Here is a 19,545-nt window from a genome sequence, read left to right on the forward strand (position 1 = left end):
AATCCGCAGGTAGAAGTGCAGGACGCCAAGCCAAGGCGTAGGAGGGCAGGTGCCATGCGCGAGAAAGGCGACGCTATCGTCATCATGACGGAACAGTCTAAGTACTCGGACGTCTTGAAGACGATGCGAAGCGACGCCAAGCTTGAGGGTCTTGGAGCCGACGTGCGCAGTATTAGACGTACTCGTACGGGCGAGATGATCCTGGAGCTGAAGCGCCAGAAGGAACACAAGGACGCCACCTACAAGAGGCTGGCAGAAGAGGTCCTTGGTGAGGGTGTGCAGGTGAGGGCTCTGACACATGAGGCGACTCTGAAGGTCAAAGACATTGACGAGATCACCGAAGTGGAAGAGCTCGTCACGGCACTGCGGCAACAGTGCGATGTGCAGGTGGCCTCGCAGCCGTTATTCTACGGAGAGGACCAGCAGGGACACAGATAGCTTTGGTTCAGCTACCCGTGACGGATGATAAAAAGTCCGTTAAAGTAGGGAGTATAAAGGTGGGCTGGTGTGTATGTCACCTGACATTCCACGAGCCACCAGAGGTTTGCTTCAGGTGTCTGGAACCAGGACACAAGTCGTGGGACTGTAAAGGCCCCGACAGGCGCAAACTGTGTAGGCGATGCGGCGCTGAAGGTCATAAGGTCCAAAGCTGCACGAGTCCGCCCATCTGCATGATCTGTACCGGGAAAACCTCGAAAAACAGACATCCAACGGGTGGTCCAAGGTGCCCGGCCTTTAAGAAAGCCGCAGTGAACAACAAATCACAGTGCAGGTAACGCAGCTGAACCTGAACCACTGTGATGCGGCTCATCAACTGCTTTGTCAGGCGGTTTCTGAGTGGGAGACGGATATCGCCATCATTTCGGACCCATACCGAGAACCCGCCGCAACGGCAACTGGGCCTCAGATGGGACCAGAAAAATGGCGGCGATATGGACGACGGGTAAATACACCGTTCAGGAGTTGGTGTCTACTACCTATGAGGGCTTCGTGGTCGCCAAAGTAAACGGGGTCTTCTTCTGTAGCTGTTATGCGCCTCCGCGGTGGCCGATCGAGCAGTTCACGCAAATGCTGGACCGCTTAACGACCGTGCTAACAGGGCGAAGGCCGGTGGTAATAGCGGGCGACTTTAATGCCTGGGCCGTGGAATGGGGAAGGCGTTTCACGAACCAGCGGGGTCAGATCCTGCTAGAAACACTGGCCATCTTAGATGTCGACTTGGCTAATGTCGGTACCAAGAGTACCTTTAGTCGAAACGGAGCGGAGTCAATTATTGACGTGACCTTTTGTAGTCCTGGCCTAACAAGTAGTTCGAACTGGAGAGTAGATGATGGCTACACTCACAGCGACCACCTGGCGGTTCGCTACAATATCGACTACAACAACAGCAGACAGCGGATAGAAGAAGAGGCGGCTAGGCCAAGGCCAAGCCCTCGCAGGTGGAAGACATCATACTTCGACGAAGGGGTATTTACCCAAGTAACACACTTGTCACCGAAGAGTCACGGCGGCGCATGTTTTTGTTGCGCAGAAGTTACTGCGGCTTATTTCTAACAAATAAATACTTACTTGCTAAAAGTAAGTCACAGTGACTTCTGCGCAACAAAAACCTGCGCCGCCGTGACTCTTCGGTAACAAGTGTGTTACTTGGGTAGGGAGGCGCTCCGCCGTGAGCGAAACTTAATCGGTTTAGACGGTGACGAGCTGGTAGCGGTGCTCTCACGTGCGTGTGATGCGACCATGCCTAGGCGAGTCCACCCTAGAAATGGGAGGCCACCGGCTTACTGGTGGACCGACGCGATTGCGGACCTGCGCCGCGCCTGCCTACGGGCTAGGCGGCGGATGCAGCGAGCACGATCAGAGGAAGAGCGAAACGAACGGTGGGTGGTGTTCGCCGCTGCAAAAGCCGCGCTTAAGACCGAGATAAGAGCAAGCAAAAAGGCCTGCTTTGAGGGTCTCTGTCAGAGTGCCAATACGAACCCCTGCACTAAGGGGATTAAGGTGGCCAAAAATCGAAAATTGGCTTTATTCAATTTGAGATTCAGGTTCGATAGTTGGAAGTAGATCACTTGGACCAGTAAACCCTAGAATATTAGTTTGCTAATCCCTATATTTATCGAGATATTGGCAGCAGAATGAGACCATTGCCAATTTTTGGTAAAATTAATGAAATGTTCTACTTCGCATATCTTCGGCTTAAATGAAAAATGGTTAACTTTTAAAGTATTTTCTAAAAGATTGCTTAAAAACCTTTCGAATGACATATCAGACGTAGAAATGTTGATTGTAAAACTATCAAATAATGCCACATTTAAAAATCCATTTTTTTCCCATACAAACCGTTCCATACAAAAAAAGTTTCGCTGAGTTTCGCCTCGAGACTACTTCTATGTCTTTGTTTAGGATCCCTGGGAGACATTGAAACCAAGTTTGGCTGCTACTAGCTGCTATTCTGAAATTCCAATCATATTGTCGGCGATGATTGAGATATTGCTGTATAAATTGGCCATTAAATTCCTCTGAGGAAACATTTGATCGTCATGGCCAGGGATGCCAGATGATTTTTTCAAAAATCTGTATCAGAGTTTTTAAAAATCTGTATTTATCTGTATTTTCAACATATATTTTTTTGTTACCGATTTTTCATGAAAATTGCGTTTTTTCATAGACAGCTTGTCGCGTGCAGAAGTTTTACCGAAATCATTCATGCTGATCATTCATGATTATTATTATTATTATGTTTTATTAAATACACTTTACCAAATAAGTTGGCATTCGTGTCCAAGATCATTCATGATGTTGTTTTTACCGAAATTCTGTAAAATACCGCATTTCTATTAAATGTTGTCATTTACCTGTAAATCTCTAACGAAGTACGGTCCAATATTTTTTTTTCTAAGCAGCAAAGCAAGAATCAGTAAAACGAATTGCCGAATTTTCGGGAAAACTTTAATGGAATCCTGCACAACATTGTGCTTTATCAGCACAAATTGCTCAATATTCCAGAAAATTGTGCAGAAAATATGAATGCAATTGGCTTCGCAAAAATCAGCTAAATTTACTAGTTATCTACCAAAAGTGTTCTGAATGTAGCGTTGCAATGTTATTAAGAAACAATTGTATTTGGAAATTTAAATTAAAAAAAAAAAAATATTGGGGCTTCTCAAATTTTAATTAAAAAAAGAACTTGATGCAAAAATATCCATATTCACATGAGAGCAAGCAATCGGATTGCTTAACACTTCAGGAGGCGAGCCGTTGTAAAAAACTACAAAAAAACCTTGGTTGTCGTATACAACGCGAGTGCGGTGCAGTTTCAGCTACTTGATGGCGTGCGTCCTGAAAGGTTAATTATACAATCTAGCTTAACCCATTTACTATTATTTTTTTTTTTGAAAATTTTAGACTAAGTTTAAGTCTTTAAGCCTTTTCCAAGATAAAACTTGGATATTTTTTCGGATCATGAGATTGACAATTTTCGTTTTCTGAAGTTATCTAAAGAAAAAAACAAAAATAGGAGCTATTTTTAAATTTTGCTATTTCTATTAACAATATATTTTGTCAGCAACAATTTCCCTACCACCGTTTCAGTTTTACCTCAAACACAATTTGAAAGCAAGTTTAGTTGTTTCAAAAAGGCTTGTGAACCAAGTATTCTTTTCCACGGTATTCGTATTAAAACAAAAATTTTCATCATCTTGAATGTTCGACGGAAAAAAATGTTTTTGATGAATTTGAATATGTACATTATTTGTTGGCTGAAGAAATCGGATTTCATGGAAATAAAACAAAAACAACTCACTTAAATTGCAAAAAAAAACAGCTTTCATTTCACATATATTATTCACCACTTTCAATTTAGGTGATTCATTACTTAAAGCAAGTTTAAAAATAATGAAATTTATCTTGCATCTCAATAGTTTAATGAATTTACAAGGTTCTTTACAGTTTTTGTCAAACATAAATATCAAAAAGATACAGTTTGTTCGATTTTGTTTTTGAAAATATCATTTTTTTTTTTAAAAATGATTTAAGGCAAAACTGGAAGCATTTCCTCATTCATTGGTTTTTGATTTTTTATTAAATAACGAAGCATGTTCCCAAAGTCGGTTTTCGTGTATTTATAGAGTATCCATACTCTATTGGATATCCATGGATTAAGGTATCTCCTGATTATTTTTCTGGTGGAAATGTTTTTCGTTTTGCATAAACCATTTTTAAACAAAATTTCAGAAAAAAAATGATTTCTGCTAAAACGAAAAACATTTTCCTCCAGGAAAAAAAAATCAGAAAATACCTTGATGCATACTCTACATGTGCACGAAAGCTGATTTGGAAAATATTGCTTCGTTATTTCATAAAAAAGCCAAAAAATGATGAAATACGTCCAGACTTCAGCCTTCAGACTAAATATTGCAGGAACGATGTAAAAGTTATTGTTCACCAAAATTTAAGTTTTTACATTAAAAAAAAATAAACAAAAAATCGCCCATGATGCATGCTTATTGTTGGACGTTTGATGTCTCATAAATTTTGCAATTTTGAAGGCATTTATTCAAAAAAAAAAAAAAATATTTGAAATTTAAGGTCCACTGTGAAAAAGATGGATGAATAAATGCTTTTATGTTCCTTATATTTTTTGTCACTTCATCTTTCATCTTGGGCAAACCATTTTATAAGCAAAAAATATGAGGAGGAAAAATCTGTATCATATTTTTGAAATCTGTATTTTATCTGTACTCTGTATCCTGTCTGTATTGACCTCCAAATATCTGTAAATAACAGAAAAATCTGTATATCTGTATATCTGGCATCTCTGGTCATGGCCACTTTACTCGGCAGATCAATCATAATGCAGTCTAAATCTGGTCTTGGATCTCTTAGCGAAACGTGTTTTTATGAATTGGAAATATTTTTGGCCACCTGTTTGTATGGAGCCGCCCCATAGTGCCGTGGGGTGACGCCTACAGGATCGTTATGGCCAAGACGAGAGGTGTGATGGCTCCTACAGAGCAATCTCCAGAGATATTGGAGGGGATCATTGGAGGACTTTTTCCGCGTCATGATCCTAATCCTTGGCCTCCTTTCGTAGGACAGCCGGGGACTGGGGCTGGCGATGAGGAGAGGGTCACCGATGTGGAACTTGTGGGGATAGCTAAGTCCCTTAGCGTAGGTAAGGCCCCAGGTCCGGACGGAGTTCCGAACCTGGCCTTAAAAGTAGCCATTGCAGAGGCTCCCGAGATGTTCAGGACTGCTATGCGATGCGCCGATGCGCTCTTGCGTCTGGGGATACCGGAGTACCTGTTAAAGATTCTCGGAAGTTACTTTCAGAATCGTGTACTAGTCTACGACACGAAGGTGGGTCGGAAGTGCTTTCACATATTCTCAGGAGTCCCGCAAGGTTCCATCCTGGGTCCGGTGTTATGGAATGTCATGTACGACGAGGTGTTGAGGTTAGAGTATCCAGTGGGAGTGGTGATTGTCGGATTTGCCGACGACATTACGCTCGAAGTCTACGGTAAAACGATCGAGAAGGTAAAGTTAACTACCAACCACTCGATCAAGGTTGTGGAGGCGTGGATGCGGTCCAGGAAACTGGGGCTGGCTCACCACAAGACAGAGGTGACGGTTGTTAACAACCTGAAGTCGGAGCAGCAGACGGAGATCAGTGCAGGAGAGTGTACTATCCTGTCAAAGCGCTCCGTCAAACACTTGGGTGTGATGATCGACGATAAGCTTACCTTCGGTAGCCACGTCGATTGTGCCTGTAAAAGAGCCTCCACAGCTATTGCGGCACTGTCCCGGATGATGTCCAATAGCTCTGCGGTGTACGCCAGTAAGCGCAAGCTTCTGGCTAGTGTTGCTACGTCCATACTTAGGTATGGCGGCCCGGCGTGGGGCACCGCGCTAAGTACTAAATGCTACCGACGGAAGCTGGAAAGTACTTACAGGCTTATGTGCCTGAGGGTTGCGAGCGCATACCGTACCGTGTCACACGACGCTCTCTGCGTCATTACTGGTATGGTGCCTATCAGCATTCTTATCAGTGAGGACATGGAGTGCTTCGAAATGCGCGGCACAAGAGGCATACGCAGGACTGCCAGGATGGCCTCTATGGTCAAATGGTAGCGCGCGTGGGACAGTTCCACCAAAGGAAGGTGGACCCATAGGTTGATACCGAGGGTAGATAGTTGGATTAATAGGCGCCATGGGGAAGTTACATTCCACCTGACACAGGTCCTTACAGGTCATGGTTGCTTCCGACAGTATCTACACCGTTTCGGGCATGCGGATTCTCCCGAATGCCCAGCAAGCAATGGTTTAGAGGAAACGGCGGAACACGTTTTGTTCGTGTGCCCGCGTTTTCGCACAATGCGTGACCGCATGCTTGCCACATGCGGGGAGGACATAAACCCGGAAAACTTCGTCCAGAGGATGTGTGGGGATGAGTTTGGCTGGAACGCCGTTTCAACGGCTATCACCCATATCGTCTGGGAACTACAGAGGAGGTGGCGCGTGGACTCGGAGAGTGGCTAGTCCAGATGCAGTACAAGAGGTGGTCCAGGGGTTCGGAGTCGGCTTCGTAGGTCATACCGGTGCCCTGCGGTCGAGATCGACCCTTACAACGATTAAGTGTCCGCGGAGAGGAAGTCCCGGTAGCGGTGCTGTCGTGGCGTCGGTCTACTGGGTTGGATCCAAGCCCGCGGTTGGAAAGGGGTCCCCGGCAAGGGTCGGGATAGGTGAGATCCTGCTGTCTGCAACCTACGGGTGCATCTGATAGGGCCTGAAGGGTGGTGATACCCTTCCTTACGGGCAGGTCAGATCGGGTTGCACGTGGGCATCAGTTCTTGATGTCCGCTCAGCAGTAGGGCGCGGGCGGGGTTGACGCTGCCCGCCTTCCGAGGACAAAGGGAGTGACGAGGACCACTCGGGAAACTGGCTAAGCGCCAGAATGCTACCGTGATGGACTCTCCAAAGCGAGTCATCGATGTTCGTTGCTGCAGGCTACGCAGCTAACCTTGTGGGTGCGATGTGCACTAGCCCCTCTCTGAAGCAATACCTTCTTGGTGGTTCCGGAGAGACGTAGGGATTGGCGACCATAGGAATGATTTAGTGGGTACGAGGAGAGAGTAGTCCTGGATTTTACTTTTGTTGTAGAAAACGGCCTGTCAGACCTACACTACCCTAACCTTCTGTTAGGGTGTCTGTTGAGCAGATTATCCCCCTATGGTTTAGAAGGAAAAAAAAAACTATCCGTCTCAATTGTAAACGGTATACGAAAATCCGGGCGTTACCAACGCTGTTTTTAGCTTCTCTAAGGCCTTTTGAGCCTCCTCCGTCCACACAAACTGTTTCCGGTCCTTTTTAAGGAGATTGGTTAACACGCAGAAAAAAGCATGGTAAAATCAAAAATATTTCAGGTAAACTCAAATAAATTGTCAATTTGTTCTGGCAACAAAAATAAAACTGTTTGGAGCAAATCGAACGTCACATTTAAAGCAAATTCAATCCATTTTTGAAACAAACATGTATCTTCTGACTGGTTATGTTAGAAACAAATGTAAAAAAGTTTGTTTTTTTTTGTGGCAGGTCGGCCCTACGGAAATATTTGTTTTCCAATTAAATTTACAAAATTATTTCCTTCTCTAGGAAAATCCATTTCGCGTGTGGCACTTTCAATGCCAACATCATGTAGATAACATACGCTCCCGAAATCATTGCAAGAGGAAAACTTGTTTGGTGATGCAGCTGGAACTTGAGAGTTTTGTTTATGTTCTCGACGGCTGAACGGGGGGCCCTTCAATGGGTATTGTAGAAATCAATATGTAATTGAGTTTGTTTTAAAAATTAATATTTTAGTTTTAAATATTTTATCAGTTTACCGAATCATGAATATTTTTGTTTCAAACGAACGAAATTTGTCTCCTTGAAGGGGGTGGTTATTTCCGAGTAATTTCGGATAAAGTTCTGGTAAAATCCAGCTAACCCCAATAATCGACGAATGTCCTTGACTGTTTTCGGTATTGGATAATCCAATATTGGCTGGATTTTGCTGACATCCATAGAGAGTCCCTGATCTGACAGTACATAGCCCAAATATTTAACCGTAGTGTGGCCAGCAAAAAAAAAACACCCGTAGAAGGCCGGCAGGGTACCCGGGTACCCACGAAATGGAAATGATCATATCTCAGCGATTTTTCCACCGATTTTAAAAGTTTTTGCCTCATTCAACTCAGAAACTCATTATCTATCGAGATCGTATTTGGTTAGACCGGTCCGATCACCATAGGTACCGGAAAATCCGGATTTCCGGATCCGTGTTTTTATGCAATACAATATACGGGATTTTCGGTAGGTTAGTAGCAATTTCGGTACCAAGCATCGTAAAATTGCTTTGGCATATTGTATCTGACCGGCATGGAATCATAAAACGTGTTGACTTTGAAACTGTGATTTCGGGACACGCTTCCCATGAGGCCATGGTTGACCATAAACACTTTAAGGTATCCTAGCCTTAACAATGTGGGTTTCAATATGGTATAAGGACATGCTCCCAAAAATATGGATTTTCCGAAAACCACGGTGATTAGATCGGTCTTACCAAATATTTTCCCGATAGATGATGAGTTTCTGAGTTGAATGAGCTAAAAATTTCCAAAATCGATGAAAAATTGACGGAGATATGATTATTTCAATTTCGTGGGTACCCGGGTACCCTGCCGGCCTTCCACGTAATAAAAAAATGCAGAAGCCCCTCCCCCTGCCCTTCCTCACTTTAAAATTTGGTCAACCCCAGTAATAGATATATATATTCACGAGTTCTAAGATCTAACAGAGTTCCAACATCCTAGTCTCAATAACCATCAAAATATCGAGATTTGAAATTGAAAAAGGTACCCGGGTACCCTGCCGGCCACATAAGTGTTAATCTGCGTTTGGCAAAATTTGCTTTTTGTCAAGTTGATTGTTAACTCTGCTCTACGCAATCGATTGGCAACTATCTTAATTTACTCAAGGTGTTCTTCTAAGGAGTTTGACAGGTTAATTATGTCATCCAAATAGACATATACCTTAGGTTCCAAGTCGTGCCCCAGAATGCGTGCCATAAGCCGCGCCATGGTCGCCAAAGCATTTGTCAAACCAAATGGCATCACCACGAAACGATAGAGCCCTTTATTCGTCCTGAAAGCGGTTTTATCTTTCGCCGGTTCCTTCAGAGCGACCTGATAGCACGACTCTGAAAGGTCAATAACCGAGAAATACTTTGACCGTTGGATGCGTTGAAGGATGCCCATCATATTGGGAAAAGGGTAATCATCCTTCTTCGTACATTGATTAAGACGTCTTGAGTCAAGACAAATGCGCCATTTTCCGTTTGACTTTTTAATTGGCTATAGGGGATTGAGAAAGTCCACCGGTCCCGGGCATTCTTCGATGACTCCTAATCGGGTCATTCGTTCAATTTCGGCATCAATTACTTCTTCGACGGCTGGTGACCATCTATAAGATGCCAACCGCTTGGGTTTCGATCCGGGGATTAGGTCTATGGTATGTTTCATCAAATGAGTTCGCTCAAGAGATCCGTCCCGAGTAGCAGGCAGTTGTTGAACCACTTCAAACAAGGCTCGTCTTTCTTTCTGAGTGAGGGCATGTTCTGTTTTTAAATCATTGGGGTGCAATAAATGATTTTCTGGGAGTTCGACAGTGGGAATTTCAAGACTTTCGTCAATCTCATCCCCATAACCCTTGGATTCTAAATTTATTCCTTACGGGCTAATTTGAAAACAAATAACCTCCTCCTGGTCTGAAAAGTAATTCTCCAAACGATGAAATGATCTTTCCTGTCCAGGTTCTACCAAGCGAAAGCCAAATTTCTCAAGGAAGTCGACCCCCAAGATAAGACTTTTTTCATTTCCGGCACCACTAGCGTCGGAAGGACATGGGTAACCGATTTGAAGGTGAGTGGTGAATTTACATAGCCCAAACATTAATAAGGGGTGCCATCTGCAGTTGAAATTTTGAGAGCAGTTGGAATCATTTGCAGACCTAGTTTGTGAATCAAGCCCACGGAACTAATGATGGACAGGCTTGCACCGGTATCGGCTAGGCCTTCTATTTCCTCGGATAAAACATGAACTTCAATGTGTGGGCATTTATGGATAGACGTATTAATAGTACAAACTCGGTTAAATGGTGAGAATGATGTGGGAATCTCACGTTTTTTGGAAGAGGAAGCTTGATTCCCGAAGCACTCCTCTTTTACGCGTTTTTTGATCATTTCCGCCATCAGCATTCAACATATGCTGATTCGGACAGCGAGAGGCAGTCGTATCTAACTGTCCACACATATGACAGAAGAGTACTTTCTTCTGGTCACATTCTCCCCATATATGCCCTGGCTGTCTACAGTTCCAACACATTAGTTGTGAGGTGCTTGGACCTTCCTTGTTGCTCTCTTGCAGATTTCGATTGCGCTCTTTGTCCTTACGAGGAAACTTGCGGTTAATGGCAAAGACCTGTTCCAAGTCACTTTCATCGTCTTCAGACCGCTCTCCAACGTCCAGATGATGAACCGACGATTTAGACTGACCAAGCCTTGATAGAGATTGGGCTCTAAGGCATCAAATTTGAAACACAACTGAGCAAGGTGTTCAATTGAGTGTACAGGCTCAAGAGCAAGTCGCCTTTTATATCCCTGTGGTAGCGACTGCTTGACACGAGGTGTAGAGTAAGACTGACGAAACCGAGTTGACTGTCTCGCGACTTGCCCGAATCACACATACTAATAGACGAAGACCAAGGGGTACCACATCTACCCTTTTTTATTTATACTTTTAAGCTATAATCGACAATTAACTAGATTTTGACATTTGATGTATTCTACTCTACCGATTGAAAAGGCTTAATTTGAACTGATACTAAGGACTGTAACGACACTTCGGTTTCGGTACTCGAGATGATCTCCGGACCGGGGCTGCATCTTGATAGTCCCCAAATATAACGTTTTCTGGTTCGATCTGCTCCGTAGCGATCAATGGACTCGTGTGGTGAAACGGGTGTTGTACCTGTGACGACTAAAGGTTTCATTAATAAGTTTTGTTCTAGATCACTAGCTAGAATATTCCGACTTACGTGAGGAGGAGTAGTCAATGCTTCTATCTGATGATCCCCTGAATACTCCCGCAGAAGCGTCATGTTCAGAGGTTGCGCAAATGGGATGTATAACGTTCGTAGCGTTTATCATTTTCATCCGATTCGATCGTGACATTTGTACCTTCTTTGTCTACAACCAAGAACTTCTCTTTGTGGAAGTCGGTGGAAAGCTTGTCTTTCGGTAGCAGGTTCTTCATCAAAACTTTGTCACCGATTTCTATCTCGCTACGTTTCGCTCCTCGCCTATTGTCCTCTCGTACTTTTCCTTCGAATTTCTTTTGAGTGTCACGATCGCGGAATTCGGTACTTGGTGGTGTTGAGCTGAGGTCATCCAATTGGGGTAGTTTATAGCGGAGTTTCCTGTTTTGGAGAAGTTCACTCGGTGCTTGGCCAGTCAAGCTGTGGGGCGAATTGATATAAAGGATCAGGTAGTTGTCGAGCTCCGTTTTCCAATTGCCGTAGAGGGCGTTGGATATCTTCAGTCGTTTCAGTAAGAATCTGTTTTGCCGCTCGACCTCGCCGTTGGCTTGCGGCCAGTAGGGTGTGCTGTGATTCAAATGAATACTTAACGTTTTGCAGAAATTTCCAAATTCTTTGGAAACGAACTGTTTGTCATTATCCAAGGTAATTGTTCTCGGATAACCCCACGTTCTAAAGATCCTTTTTAGCCTCTGAATCGTCTCCTGGGCTGTGATTTTGGTCATGATTTCAAGCACCATATACCTGCTGTAATAATCGATTGTTACAAGGATATATTCGCCGCTAGGCATCGGACCGAGAAAGTCGATCGCCAGATCAATCCACGGCTTTTCTGGTAGCGACCGTCTGCTCATGGGATCCGGTGGATTCGCGCGATGCACTAAACGGCATCCTTCGCAAGACTCGTAGAGCTTTACTGTCTCTCCGTCCATGTTGGGCCACCAGTATTTGTCACGCAATCGATTTTTCATAACTGATTGGCCAGAATGGCCCTCGTGCGCCAGTTGGCACATACGACTACGCAATGTCCGAGGCACGGCCAGTTTTGAAACTCCCATGACCAACCCGTTTATGTAGCTCAGTTCGTTTTGAAATGCGACGTACGGTTTCACTACCGAGTTTCCCCAGTCGTGTGTCATAATCGCCTTCTGTACTGTGCTCAGTTTTTCGTCACTTTTGGTTTCCTTTACAATTTCTGTTATATTAATGGCAGTGGCTTCTTGGATCGCTTTGATTTCAACTTCCGTATTTTTATCGAAATCATCATCCCGATCATCATTCAAAACAGCCAATGTCTCAACCGCGATTCTTCGTATAAAAACCTCTGACTCTTCATTCCAGGAAACATCATCCACGTAAGAATCCAATCTAGACAGGCAATCAGCCAGGTTGGCTGAGCCCTTGCGGTAAGCCACATTAAACGTGAATGCCTGTAGCCTTAGAAGCCATGTTTCGATCCTCAGAGTCGGTCTGGATGTTCCGGTGAACACTGTTTCTAGCGGTCGATGATCAGTTTCGAGCTCGATCAGTCTCGAGCGTAGCTGATGACTCTTGGCTTGCCATTCTTAAATTGAATGAGCACCGCACCGAGCCCTACGCCCGACGCATCGGTTACCACCAGGGTGCCGTCTATCGGATCGTAATATCCCAAATAGTCCAAACGTCCAATCCGCTGTTTGATTGAATCAAAAGCAACTTGATGATCCTGGTGCCAAACGAAGTTCGAAGATTGTTTGACGAGCTCGCGCAATGGGTGATTGGCTGTTGCTAAGTCAGGAATGAAACGTGACACAAAAGTGACCAGGCTCAAAAAGCTTCGTAATTCCTCCTTGGATTTGGGGGCTCGGCAGTTCAAAATGGAACGCACCTTATCGTCCGATGGAAGCACTCCTTTCTCCGAAAGCCGGTGACCTAAGAAAATCACTTCCAACTGCTTGAATTTACATTTCTGGTGCTTCAGTTGAACTCGCAGTTCCTCGAACCTACGAAGAACCGTTTCCAACGCCTTGTCGTGTGCTTCTTCTGTCTCACCAAATACTTGAAAATCGTCGATGAAGCCAATCTGAACCAAATAAGGATTTTAGAAATATATTGGATGCCAACAGGTTGTTTTTACTTACCAGATTAGGGCAGTTTGCCAGCAAACTCTCCATCAAGCTTTGAAAAAGCTCTGGGGCGCAATTAATCCCAAAGAAGAGCCTTTTGAACTGGTACAACCCCCAGTTGGTAATAAAGGTGGTAACATCCCTGCAGCCTTCCGTCACCAATTTGTGCAACTAGAGGCGAAGAAAAGTGCCTTGAAGTTAAAAAGATATAAGAACATCTTAGAAGGCGATCTAACAGGACATTTGGAAATCTTAACCAATGTTACTGTAAATCCACTAGTAATACAAAATGAAGACTGGATGGAACCAAAATTCATCTTAGATATACCATACAAAGTTTCGATTGATGATCGGAGCGTATGGGAATCTGGAGGACCAACGGTTCGACCAGGATCTATTGTATTCTATACGGATGGATCGAAAATGAGTGATAGAACTGGGGCTGGAGTATATGGACCCAGGACTAAACTCGCCATACCAATGGGTAAATGGCCAACGGTGTTCCAAGCTGAAATTCAAGCTATTTTGGAATGCGCTGCCATCTGTCTTAAAAGAAAATATAGACATGCGAATATCTATATCTTTTCAGACAGTCAGGCAGCTTTAAAGGCAGTCTGCACATTTGAATGTTATTCTAAGCTAGTATGGGAGTGCATTACACTACTGAAGGAACTGGCTGGAAGGAATACTGTAAAATTATTCTGGGTACCAGGTCATTGTGGAATTGCAGGCAACGAAATTGCGGACCAGCTAGCTAGGGAGGGATCTCTGGGTGCCTTGTATGGACCGGAACCCTTCTGTGGAGTATCATCAAGTGCTCTATCGATGGAGCTAAAAAAATGGGAGAAACAGAGCGTAGGAGCAAACTGGCATACTGCACCTGGAATATCCCAGTCAAAGAGATTCATCGTGCCAAGCGTGAAAAACACGAACACACTACTGAAACTTAGTAAACGCGAATTAAGTGTGTACACAGGATTGTTAACTGGGCACTGCCCATCTCGACACTTTCTATTGAAGCTCAAGAAGATTGAATCAGAAGAATGTCGGTTCTGTGGTTTCAACTCTGAAACCTCGGAACATCTACTTTGTGAGTGTAGTTTTCTCTTTAAGAAGAGAGAACGTTATTTCGGTGGATGTATCATGCATCCCCGAGATATCTGGTGGAATATAAATCCCAAGAAGGTAGTGGCTTTCATTTGGGAAGCTATTCCAGACTGGGGTATAATGCAGGCCTAAAAAAAAACAATCGCTAGTTCTTAATACTAGTGAGTGTACTAATGTACTGCATAAAGCAACTGGGTCTTACCACAATAGATGAATTAATGGTCACAGTGGTTGTGTACCCCTACAGGGAAAAAAAAAGCCTTCCGTCAACATCACGTGGTAATACGATTCCTTCATGTCCAACAAAGAGTAATATCGAGCATTGCGAATTCGTGGTAAGATTTCCTCGAATTCAGGAAGTGAATGGTTCAAACGCTGTATCGCTTGATTAGCTCTGCGCATATCAATGCACATCCTTAAATCCCCATTATCCTTTAAAATGGGTACATGCGGCGACAACTCTCTCTATAATGTCCTGGGCCAGAAGATCGTCCAATTTTGCCTTCACTTTATCCAGTAGGGGAACTGGGCACCTTCGAAGTGGTTGGATGACAGGCGGCACGCTTCGATCAATCGGCAGCGTAAGCTCAACGTCCCGAATGAAAGGGAAATGCTGTTTTGTAACCGCGACACGATCCACTTTAATAGATCCTAAACCGATACGGAGGACTCCTAGTTGTTGAGCAGTTAGTTTACCCAAAAGCGGCTGCTGTCCTTGTTCTATAACATAGAAGGTCGTGTCCACTGCCAGTTTCCTATCTGTTCCCAATATTTCGATTTCAGCATCAAAAACGGCGATAAATTTTAGAGGCACTTTCCCATATGCAAGAAACTTCTTGCTTGCATCAAAACGGATGTTGCTCGCTTGTACGTTTCTCATTTTCATCGTTGACCAGGTAGCATTATCTATAAAATTATACTTCGAACCCGAATCAATCAACATTTCTATGCCAACCCCTCTAGTTTTGCATTGTATGAGCTCATCGTTGTCGCCTACATTGTAGACGAGCAATTCCTCTTCATCTGATGCCATGTTGTTCTCCTCTGGGGTTTCAATATGCATCACATTCCTGGGTTTTTTGAATAGAGGCATGTTCCGCGAGGTTGTCGGTGTAGGGTAGGGTCGCTTCAAATGAGCCGGAGCTGACGAGGGTTCCGTGGGGCCACGAGCTGTGCTTCTGCATACTGCCTTGAAGTTGTTACCTTCTTCAATTATTCTTTAGTAAAAGAAAGAGTTACAATGAACGTCTTATTTATTCGGAAGGCAAAACTAGAATGTCAAAATTTTTCATTTTGAACTGCATCGTCACGGTCATGGCTACTACGATTGTAGCTTGCTCTCGTAGCCATGGTAGCATCTCCCCCTTTGAGTTGATAGCAGTGGAAATCAGCCAATCTCCTCGGCGGCCGGATTGAGCGCTCTGGACGTCGCGATACTGGCTGCACGGGTGTTGATGTTTGGATGGGCAGACTGTTTTCCGTCGGTAATAGAGTTTCTTCTTCTTCAATCGACAGAGTTTCTTCAGGAACAACCACGGATGACTCAACAGTTTCTTCATGGAATGACTGCTGATCTGGTACGACGGCCGGCGACTCGCTTCGCCGGGGCTGTGTTGCTTCGTTTGCGGAAAGGCCAAAATCGTCGATTAAGATGGACAGCGGTGCTGGTTCAACTGGAACGGCTTCTTCCATCCTCGAGCGGAGCTGGTCGACATGTGAGCGCAGAACCTTGCGTCGGCCCACTTGACAATCCAGCAGGACATTGTAGCTCACACTCCCGATTGCTTCAAGAATGGTTCCAGGCATCCACTTCCAGTTCTCGTTTGAAGAATAGACCTTGGCGAATACTTTGGAACCTGCCGAGAAACTTCGTTTACCTGACTGTTGTAGCTGGAAATCGGGTTTCGGTGATGGTCGCAACAGGTCCAAAGTTGTCCTCATCGGTCGTCCAAGCATGACCTGGGCAGGAGAATTACCGTTCAACACCGTTGACGGAGTGGATCGGTACACATACAGGAACGTTTGCAGTGCGCTAGCGGTTGATGTTTCTCCTCCCCCGACGATTTTCTTGAACGATCTCTTCAACGTATCCACAAACCTTTCCGCTTGCCCGTTTGATTGTGGGTGGTAGGGCGCTGTTCGGATGTGGACGATTCGAAACTTTTCGCAAAATGTACGGAAATCAGCGCTTGTGAACTGACTTCCGTTATCGGAAACGATGACCAAAGGGATTCCGAATCGAGAGATACCTTCTTGCAGGAAAGCGATGGTAGTAGAGGTTGTAGGAGAACGGGTTTGTAGAATCTCCGACCACTTGGAGAAAGAATCCACCATTACTAAATAGTACATTCCATCCACAGGTCCAGCAAAATCGATGTGGATGCGTTGCCACGGTCCCTCAGCGCGAGGCCATGGTTGTGGCTGAGCTTGTGGCGGAGATTTGGCAGCACTTGCACAGCTCGAGCACCGGCGGACGTAGCTGGTGATGTCTTCATCCATCGTCGGCCAGAACACGATTCCACGAGCAACTGCTTTTGCCCGCTCGATACCAGGCTGTCCTTCGTGTACTTGCTTGAGGATTCGTTTTTGAAGGGACATTGGAACCACGATTCGGTCGACCATCATGAGGCAACCGTCGATTACGGAGTAGGAATCACGACGGCTGAAGAACGATCTAACCTCGATGTCTTGGATGCCTTCGCAACGCGCCGGCCAGGTACCTTGAATGAAAGAAATTACCTTCTGCAGCACGGTGTACTTCTTGGGGGCGGCCTTGAGCATCTCGTAGGTGACTGGCAAATGTTGGAACGAATCGTGGAAGCAGGAACTGACATCTTCTTCAATTCGAACTGCGGCGATGACTGCTTCTTCTTCGGGCTTCTGGTGATTGTTAATCATTCGAGACAGCAACGGCTGATGGTCCGTTTGCAATGTGAAACGGCGACCCCACAGCATGCAGTGAAACTTCGTACAAGCGAAAACCAATGCCAGTGCTTCCTTTTCGATCTGGCTGTAGTTCTGCTCTGCTGCGGACAGTGATTTTGATGCGTGCGATACCGCCTTGATGGTGCCGTTCGAGAAACGATGCAGAATAACCGCACCGATGCCTGTTTTGGAAGCGTCCCCCGCTACGATGATCTCTTACTCTGGATTGTAGTGAACGAGCAAAAGATATGACTGCAACACGCGCTTAATGTTTTGGAAAGCGTGCTGACACTCTCGATTCCAGACGAATTTCGTGTCTTTCTTGAGCAGGTTGTCCAACGGATGGCGTAGTTGATGCATCTCACGGACGAACTTCCCGTAGAAATTGACTGCACCCAGAAACGAGCGCAATGTGGACACGTCGGTTGGAGCAGGCATCTCCGAAATCGCTGCAATTTTCGCTGGATCCGGTTGGATACCCCTGGCACTGATGATGTGTCCGAGGTATTTGAGCTGATCTTGATAGAACCGGCATTTTTCCACTCGCAGGTGAAAACCATATTCACGCAGGCGCCGGAAGAGCATGTGCAGGATTCGGTTGTGTTCCTCGAGCGTCTTGCTGTGCACCAGAATGTCGTCGAGGAAAACTTCTACGCCGCGTAGACCGGCTACCATCTTCGCCATCAGCTGCTGGAACGCGCCGGGGGCTGATTTGACACCTGGTGCCAAACGATTGAACCGGAATAAGCCTCGGTGGATGTTGATGGTCAGCAACTTCTTGGACTCGTCGTCGACCTCCACCTGCAGGTATGCGCCCGACAGGTCGATGATGCTGAAGATTCGACTGCCAGACACTTTGCTGAAAATCTCCTCCGGCGTTGGAAGAGGATAGTTGTTACTTTCGAGTGCCGCATTGAGCCCAGTGGAGTAATCGGCACATACCCGCACCTTGCCGCCGGGTTTCTTGACTACGACGATAAGTGCCGCCCAGTCGGAAAAATCCACAGGTGAGATAATGTCCGACCGTTGGAGTCGATCCAGCGCTTCGTCCACCTTCTGGATAGCGTGAAACGGAACCGGCCGCTTCGGTCAAAAACTGGTTGGGCGTGTTGCTTCAATGTCTACGAAATCTTGGTTTTCGTGCAGTGGCCCAGACTGTCCTGAAAAACTTCCGGGTATTGCGTGAGGAAGTGCTGATCAGAGGAGAGCGAGAAATTGGAACTATTCACCTGTTTGCAGTAGGCAGCAAGCGGCTTCGACCACCAGAGATCGAATGCGTCCATCCAGTCCAGTCCGATGACGTTCAGATCTGCAACCGATGTGATGTAGCAGACCGTTGCCAACGTGGTGTCCCCGACGGTTATCGGGCAAGTGAATTCGCCGATTAGCTCTAGTGGTTCCCCTGATGCCGTTGATGCTTCCACGCTGGTTGGTGATGATGGAGGTGCTCCAATCATTTTCCATGTTCGGTGGCTGATGACGGTGATGTCGGAACCGCAATCCAATTGCAGTTTGGCTGATTTTTGATTGAAGATGACGGTGACGAACCTCCGGCGGCTACGAACCTGCTGTACGGTTTGGATGACCTTCGTGTTGAATGGCTTCTTCTTCGCACCAGTTTTCTTCTCGCCGCTGGACTCCGTGAAAGTTTTTGAAAAGCAACCACAGTAGCCCTCTTTGTGGCCCGTTTTCTTACACTGTTTGCAGGTGTGCTTGGAAAACTGGCAGTCCTTTACGAAATGCATCGCACCGCACTGTCAGCAAGGGGATGGGGGTGTCTTACCGTCGGCTGACGACTTCTGCTGGTAGGACGGCTGCTTTCTTGAGTGCCGTACTGCCTGCACCGCTGAAGATGTCGGTTTCTTCTCCACCAGCGCCGTGTCGTGCTTGAGGTTCGACAGGCGTTGGCACTCGGTGACCAGGCCTTCCAGGTTGATGGTGTCAGCTTGATCGGACTCGAGCTTGGACTGAAGTCGAGTCCTGACGTCGGCGTCCTTCGTCGATTTGAGACCGCAGACGAACACCAGACTCTTGAACTGGTCGACGGTGAGCTTCTGCAGTTCGAAATCCTCGCATTGCCGGTTGACGATTCCGGCATACGAAACGAAGTCGTCGGCTTCACTCTTCTCGAGCTTGAGGCTGTCGTAGCGCTTGCTGAACAGAGATTACTGTTGGCCGAAAATCTGCTTCAGCTTTGCCACAACGTCGTCGAAGGTGAAATCACGTGGGTGGGATGGCAGGAGGTAGTTCAGGAACTTTTCGTGCACCGGGACGC

General features: G+C 45.7%; 2 protein-coding genes across 2 annotated transcripts; both read right to left on the minus strand.

Annotated features, from left to right (window-relative positions):
- Positions 1 to 11,198: 11,198 nt before the first annotated feature.
- LOC134290560 (uncharacterized protein K02A2.6-like) lies at positions 11,199 to 12,272 on the minus strand. The gene has a single exon (XM_062857722.1). The coding sequence runs from the start codon at positions 12,270 to 12,272 to the stop codon at positions 11,199 to 11,201; it is 1,074 nt and encodes a 357-aa protein (XP_062713706.1).
- Positions 12,273 to 15,623: 3,351 nt separating this feature from the next.
- LOC134290561 (uncharacterized protein K02A2.6-like) lies at positions 15,624 to 19,015 on the minus strand. Its single transcript, XM_062857723.1, has 3 exons — positions 18,500 to 19,015; positions 17,561 to 18,326; positions 15,624 to 17,452 (listed from the first exon to the last, which is right to left on the minus strand). Exons 1-3 carry the CDS (start codon positions 19,013 to 19,015, stop codon positions 15,624 to 15,626), a joined length of 3,111 nt encoding a protein of 1,036 aa, XP_062713707.1.
- Positions 19,016 to 19,545: the final 530 nt, after the last annotated feature.

Source organism: Aedes albopictus, chromosome 3, assembly GCF_035046485.1.
Source record: "Aedes albopictus strain Foshan chromosome 3, AalbF5, whole genome shotgun sequence".
In the NCBI taxonomy this organism is placed as follows: Eukaryota; Metazoa; Arthropoda; class Insecta; order Diptera; family Culicidae; genus Aedes; species Aedes albopictus.